This window comes from Macadamia integrifolia, chromosome 14 (genome assembly GCF_013358625.1).
Source record: "Macadamia integrifolia cultivar HAES 741 chromosome 14, SCU_Mint_v3, whole genome shotgun sequence".
Taxonomy (NCBI): domain Eukaryota; kingdom Viridiplantae; phylum Streptophyta; class Magnoliopsida; order Proteales; family Proteaceae; genus Macadamia; species Macadamia integrifolia.
In genome coordinates, this window is record NC_056570.1 from 532,033 (window position 1) to 539,975 (window position 7,943).

Consider the following 7,943-nt stretch of genomic DNA (forward strand, 5'->3'; position numbering starts at 1 on the left):
CATAAACCCCCCTTTGGATTGGAAAACTCCATCTCAAGATCTTCTTTAAACAAAGTCTAAAGAAGAAATAAGGTGCTCTTCTTTTGGTTGAAACATATGGTTGTGGGTGAGGGGTTGAGATTGGGGTTTTTTTTTCTTGGGGGGGGGGGGGGGTTTGCAATAAAATTGTTTCCTAAATTTGTGAGATCATCCACATGAAAACACATACAAGAAAGAACTGAATTTATATTAAAAAGTGGAGGGGAAAGAAAATGGCTTGAGTGCCTTTTTTTCTCTTCATTTTGACGATTCTGAATGAATAAAGCACACCTGGGAAGAGAAGTGACAGCATCACACAATTGCCTTTTTTTCGGTTCGAGGATAGGAGGCTCAACATCGATTCCCATATTAGCAGCAGTGCCGGCTATAATTCTCATCGCTGATTCAATGCTTGAACAGTTCAAGTCTGGCAGCTTCTCTGTTGCAATTGTTCTTAGTTTGTCAATGGTGACTTTCCCAACTTTCTGTAACTTCGGATCTTTAGAGCCTTTTTCCACTCCTGCACACCCAATGACAATTGAATGAAGCAATTTTAGGAATCATACAAAAACCTTTTATTATTGAGAGAGAATGGTCATCCATATGTTGTCTTACCCAAACAAGCCATAACACTACAGTTTTTACTCATGTGTAGACAATTTCAAAAGTAAAGATAAATAAACATATAACAAAACCACATGCACTGAAATGTAAATTCTTTAATCACATTGGCCTTACATACATCATTTAATTTTAGAGCAACATAGAGCAACTGCTGAATGTAGAAATATGAAGTTCCCACACAGAATCTCGATTGAACAAGTTCTAGATGCAGGAGCAACTCAGGTGGGTTTGGTCACGAGTTCAGGGGCCACCAATGCCCAATCCTCAGAGTTGATTCTTCATGTGAATATAATAAACATATAACAAAACTACATGCACTGAAATGTAAATTCTTTAATCACATTGGCGGCCTTACGTCATTTAATTTTAGAGCAACATAGAGCGGTGTAAACTGCTGAATGTAGAAATATGAAGTTCCCACACAGAATCTCGATTGAACAAGTTCCAGATGCAGGAGCAACTCAGGTGGGTTTGGTCACGAGTTCAGGGGCCACCAATGCCCAATCCTAAGAGTTGATTCTTCATGTGCATAGAAAACCCAATAGAAGGTTCTGGGAACATGACAAAGAACAAAATGTCAAGGCTCCTAACAAAACCCCCTTAATATATGCTCTAAGCACAAGCCCACATACTCCACTCTCTTCACACCACCCATATACAGAAAACATGGTCGCACTGGGTTGCTAGATACACATCCAAGCCCCCCACAATCTTGAATTGGATTGACATTTTCCCATTTAAGCCCCCTCTCCAAAAAAAAAAAAAAAAAAAAAAAACCAAATCAGCCTTATCCCAACTAAATGAAGTTGGCTACATGATACCGATCAAAGACGACCAAAAAAACGGTAAAAGGAAAGGAGCACATACTTGGTAATAATCAAACTATGCATGTCTTTCTCACTATTTTTCCTATAGACATTTTAGGTTTGCCCCTAGATCTTTTAGATCCTTCTATTTGAATTAGATCACTCCTCCTTATTAGAGCATCCTTAGGCCTCCGTTGAACATGGTCACACCACTTCAAACGACTTTCTCAAAGCTTATCATGAATTGGGAATACTCCCAAATCAGTTTTAATACGACCATTCTTTACTTTATCCTTCCTAGTTTTGCCACACATCCATCTAAACATCCTCATCTCTGCTACATGAAGCTTATTTATTTGATACTTCTTAATAGCCCAACATTTTGCATCGTACACCATAGTCGGTTGAACGAATGTCCTATAGGACTTTAAGCTTTTAAGGAATAAATCGATCACAAAATACTCAGGACATATCTCACCACTTCATCCATCCCACCTTAATCCTCTGAGAAACATCATCTATATTACCCTCTTTATTCATAATTGACCCTAGATACCTAAAATGATCACTTTGTGGTACTTCTCTTTCCTCAATCTTCACAATTTCATTAACCATCATAGTGTGACTAAAGTTGCACATCATATACTCCTTCATTCTAATTGTCTTAAACCTCTTGATTCCAAGGTTGATCTCCATAGATCCAACTTAGCACTACTCCCCGCCTTAGTCTCATCCACCAAAACAATATCATCAACAAAGAGCATACACCACAAAACCTTATCTTGAATGTTCCTAGTTAAATCATCTATGATAAGCGCAAACAAATAAAGGCTTACAGCTGATTCTTGATGTAGCCCAATTGTAATTGGGAATTCACTTCCTTGCCTTCCACGGTTCTTGCACTAATGACCAAGTTCCCATACATATCTTTATATCTACATATTTAATTGATACCCGCCTATTCTCTAGTACATACCCCATATTATCTCTCTAGAGACTCTTCGTAGGCTTTTTCTAGGTCAATAAAGAGCATATGATCCTTCTTACAAGCTTTAAATCTTTCCATGAGCCTCCTGTGTAGATAAATATATTCTGTTGTGGATCTACCTGGCACAAAACCAAATTGATCCTCCGAGATAGTATATTCTCTTCTCAGGTGGGCTTTAATAGACTTCTCCTATAATTTCCTACCTAAGCCTAAAACAAGTCCCAAATCAACATCTTTGTTTGTTTTTGTAAATTGGGTTTGGACTTTTGGCAAGAGCACCCTATATTACCCCACACACCTAACCAATGAAGTACTGTAATGATAATGCTCAGTCCATTTCTCCATCTTAATGTAGGCAATGGTGAATTTACGTAAAAGAGTTGGCCAAGATCCACCATTGTTATATGACAAAGGAGCATTCTTTGGGTCATTGCTAGAGATTATCCGCCATTCATACTCCAGAGCAGGGTAGCTTATCATAAGAGGCACACTCTCCACAAGACCATCCCATTTCCCTTCAATAAAATTCAAAATATCACTCGAACATGAAGCAATGGACCAAAGACTGCCTAGTGTGAAGAACCTAAAATCCATGAGACCTGTAATGACCATGCTGCACTTCTGCAAATATGAGTGACTCTCCATGGGCATAGAAAGAAAATCAATGCATACTATTAGAAGAAAGCAACTATGCTATAGCCTAGATGCATAAAAAATAAAAATAAAAAACTCCAAAATTCTCAGAAGTGCAAGCCACATCAGAATTCCCTAGTCTATATATTTAACTTTGTACCAAATTTTTTTTTTTCAGTAGAAGAATTGAGTTTGTAATGAAACCAGTAAACATATATGGCAGACTTTCAAGACAGAAAAAGAAAAAAATCCAGAGAGAAACATATGAACTTTATGTTTGCCCTACAATAATTTTTACTGCAATTTATGTGCAATGTGATACACTGGTACTACACAATACTGTCAAAACCAACCCCAGTTAATCAAAAAGAGAGAAGGGACACAAGTTTACAAGAATTGGTTTGGTAAACAGTAAACAAGGATCTGTAAAGGTGCTTGTTATGGATTTGGTCTCCCACATGAAAACAAAAGCTTTGGTGATGGGGACATCAAGACGTACAGCCGAAGGAAGAAGAAGACCCAACCTTCTTTGTGGTTGGAGGAAGAAGAAGAAAGAAGAAGAAGAAAGGAAGGCTCAATCCAGCCTTTCCAACGCTGGATCGAGTCCTCTCCTTCCAAATTTTGCCAAGATTGTGTGGCCCCCACCAAATCTGATAGTTTAGTAGTTTTATTTCCTAGGATTTTGTTTATTTGAGTCTTTAAGTTAATTATGAAACTAAGTAATTATCCTATTGATTTCTTTTTAGAAAGTTTCTTTGTTTATGAAATAGCATTCCTAGAATAATCTTTTCTTTTTAGTAATGAGTCTCTTATTTATGTAAGGCCATTGGCCACGGTTTTAATTAATGAATGAGAATTGAAAAAACAGCCAAGGAGCAAACCCCCCAACCCCTCTCACGATTCTCTCTTTCAATCTCGTCTTTCTCACCCTCTCTTTCTCGCCTTTTCTCTCTTTATTCTCTCTCGGTTCTCTCTTCTCTTACCTCCCTCCCTCTCTTACTTTTATACCTTTTCTCACTGGAGCTATTGCTGGATTGTTGACTCGAACTGCTACTGTATACTGTTACTGTTGCTGCTTACTGTCTACTGCTGCCGGCCAACATCTGCTGCTGCTACTACCTTTTGATGTTGAACTGTTGCTGCTGCCTTTGATGCTGAACTGCTGCCTTTGACCCTAAACTGCTGCCTTTGATCCTGAACTGCTGCTGATCTTCAATACTGGGTTGCTGTTATCCTTTACGACAAGGACTGGGCTGCTGCTGATCTCTTTTCAACAATCGAACTGCTGATGGACGTCTTCTTTGAATCTAGGTTCTCTCCCTTTATTCTCAGGCCTGGGCAGCAGATAAGTATAGAATAAACCCTCCCATTCCCTCCATTATCTCCTCATTATTTACCCTGTTACTTCCATTAAAACCCACCCCCCTTTTGCCATTGTTTAACCTTTTATTTACCACACTGTTTGCCTTAAGTATTGCTGGTCTTCTTATTACTAGTACAACTGATTTTAGAGCATATAGCATGGGGTTTCTATCTACTTTTGATGCTTAACAAACTAGTGCTGTAGCCTAATTTTGGTTGCTGCCATGTTCCCTACCCCATGTTTCCCCTTGAAGCTTGAGTGAGTTTATGTGTTTTTCTTCCTAGATTATTATTGCCCTTTGCTACTTTGTTTATTAGTCTTATTCTATTTTGCATGTTAAATCTTGTTTGTTGAGTTTATTTTGTCCTGTCTACCCAAGTCCCTTGAGGTAACCCTACCTAGTTAGTTAATCTTGTAGGAAACCTAGTCCCCTAAGAACCCCCTACATCATCTTGGTATCAGAGCATGGTTTTGTCTAGGTTTAGGGTAATTAGGTACTGCTGTCCCTTGTTTACATGTCTTACCTTTCGAGGTCTAGTCTCCGTCACCATTTATCCGTAGCCGAGTTTGAGCTAAGAGAGTGATACCATAGATTAGAGGACACCCTTTTCTTTCTTAAGTTGGCAGGACCAAATAGCATTGGACGCTATTCCCTCCAAAAGCACATACTTGAGAGGGAGAGTTTTGACCTCAAGATTGAAAGGGCTAACTACTTGTCTCAATTGGAGATTCTGAGTAGATCTTGAGTCTTTGGTGACAACCGTACCTTGGCTGCCCATCTAAAGTCCACTCGTAGTGGTAGAGCGTACCAGGAAAGATCTGACCCTCCTAGTGCCTCGACCCAATCTGAGCAACTGGGTGAATTCATGAAAGTCGTCCAAGCCATACAGGAAACAAAAGATGCCCATCTCCAAGCCCTTACCGATAAGTTGGCTGCCCTAGAGACAAGTGCCCAAAACCCTGATAGATGGCAAGGCCGTAACACAATTGGCACTGAACCTAGGGGTAGAGGCCCTAACCCTGAGGAAATAAATGAGAATAACCAGACTGATGGTTATGACCAGATAGGGGATAACTTCCAAGGTCTAGGGCGCGGTAGGGATCGGGGTAGGGGTCGAGGCCCACTGCCAAGACGCCAAACCCAATATTGAGATTTTGAGGGTTATGAGCATCCTGATAGGGGCTTTGATGTCAGACGGATGATTAAGGTAGATGCCCCTACCTATGATGGTCAGATTGATGCTAGGATCCTTCTGGATTGGATCAAGCAGATGGATAGGTACTTCAATTTTTATGATATGCCAGAGGAAGTCCGCTATCGATTTGCTAAGTTCAAGCTTATTGGAGCTGCCCAGGACTTCTGGACAAACCTAGAGTGCCAGGAGGACCACCTAGGACTTGAGCCAATCACTACCTGGGTAGAAATGCAAGAGCGGCTCAAGAGGGAATTTTTGCCTATCACTTATAGGCTCCAGATGTTGAATAAAATGAATATCCTGAAGCAAGGAAAGTTGACTGTGATCGAATACATGAGCAAGTTCAATGAATTGAAAATTATAAGCCGTATTCGGGAGGATGTTGAGCAAACACTATCCAGATTCCTTACCGGACTCAACTCCGAAATTCAGTCTCGTATGGCACCCCACCTGGTGCGAGACACTCCACAGGCCTTCAGGATAGCCCTTGAGGTGGAATTCTCCATAAGAACTTATTCTCAGAGGAAGAGCTACCAAGCTTGGGAGTCCCAATTTAGAAAACCACCCCAAGGCTCAACTGGATTCCCAAAACCCACTGCTACACCACAACGTCAATTTGACAACAAGGGTAAAGGAATTTTGGGAGAAGCACCCAAGAGTAGTGGGCAACAACAGTGCTTCAAGTGTTGCTGGTTTGGTCACTTCTCCAGAGAGTGTCCCAATAGGAATCTTTATGTCGGAGAGCAGACCCTTGAAGAAGGTGACCAAGAGGGGTTTCATGACCATGAGTATGAGGACCATAGACCAGATGAGACCATATCTGATGAGGACATCGAGGAGGCCGGTGACCCCAAGCTCGGCATTGTGCGTTGCATGGTCTCACAACCTAAGAGTAGCGATGATTGGCGATGAACTAATATTTTCATTACTTACACATGTCATCAGGGCAAGAACTGCCGCGTCGCCATAGACATCGGGAATTGCATGAATGTGGTCGCCAAGAGCATTGTTGCCCGAATGGGCCTCAAACCTGAATCCCACCCCAAGCCTTACAAGGTTGCTTGGGTTGATCAATCCACCATTCCCGTTAATCTGAGGTGTTTAGTTCCCTTACACTTTGCCAGATATGAGGATCGAGTGTGGTGTGATGTCCTAAAGATGGATGTTGCCCACATCATCCTAGGTAGACTCTGGTTATATGATCGAGATGTCACCAATTACGGGAATTCTAACACTAATTTCTTTGAGTTCAAAGGGAAGAAGATTAGACTGACCCCCAATGCCCCTAGGGAAGTTAGGGTTCCAGAACACAAGGGAAGTACATCCAAACACACCCCCACCAAAACACTCAAAATTTTAAATCAACAACAATTTAAAGGAGAGTGTCAAGAGTCAGGGGTTATTTATGCTCTAGTTGCCGTACAGAGTAATACCGATAGGTCACACTTATTCACTGAGGCTCTTAGAGAAGTGCGACCCTTGTTGAGGAAATTCGAGAGGTTATTCCCTGAGGAACTACCTGATGAATTACCGCCTATGCATGACATCCAACATGCTATTGACTTAGTTTCAGGATCCTCTCTCCCGAACTTACCCCATTACCGAATGAATCCCAAAGAACACGCCGAACTCAAACGGCAAGTGGATGAACTGCTATAGAAGGGATTTATTAGGGAAAGCCTTAGCCCGTGTGATGTACCTGCCTTGCTTACGCTAAAGAAAAATGGCACTTGGCATATGTGTGTTGATAGTAGGGTCATTAATAAGATCATCATCAAGTATAGGTTCCCTATCCCTAGGCTTGATGACATGTTGGATATGATGGCCAACTCTTCGATCTTTTCGAAGATTGATCTCAAGAGCGGGTACCACCAGATTAGGGTTAAGCCTGGAGATGAGTGGAAGACAGCCTTCAAGACGAAGGATGGCCTCTTTGAGTGGTTAGTCATGCTTTTTGGCTTGTCAAATGCACCTAGCACCTTCATGAGGATAATGAATCAAGTGCTTCAACCATTCATTGGCAAGTTCCTAATGGTTTGCTTTGATGACATCCTCATCTATAGTAAGACCCCGTCTTCCCACTTGGATCACTTATAGAAGGTTTTTCATGTGCTCTTACAAGAGAAACTCTATGCCAACCTCAAGAAGTGCACCTTCATGAGTGATCAAGTCATCTTCCTAGGATTTGTTGTGTCAACTCAGGGAGTATCTACTGACCCTGAGAAAGTGAGAGTGATTGTAGAGTGGCCTGAGCCAACTAATGTCCATGAGGTAAGAAGCTTTCATGGCTTAGCTACTTTCTACAGGAGGTTCAT

The 7,943-nt window shown here is 41.2% G+C and overlaps 1 protein-coding gene across 2 annotated transcripts in view; it reads right to left on the bottom strand.

The window, feature by feature from the left end:
* The window catches only part of LOC122061561 (50S ribosomal protein L11, chloroplastic-like), a 13,756-nt gene continuing 5,813 nt past the window's right edge, over window positions 1-7,943 (bottom strand). Inside the window, exon 4 of one of the 2 annotated variants that reach the window (XM_042624882.1) lies at window positions 1-538. In XM_042624882.1, the coding sequence (XP_042480816.1) occupies window positions 57-538 (482 nt within the window). In that variant the 3' untranslated portion in view covers window positions 1-56. The remainder of the gene's footprint in view (window positions 539-7,943) is intronic. The other variant, XM_042624884.1, reaches the window with a different exon arrangement.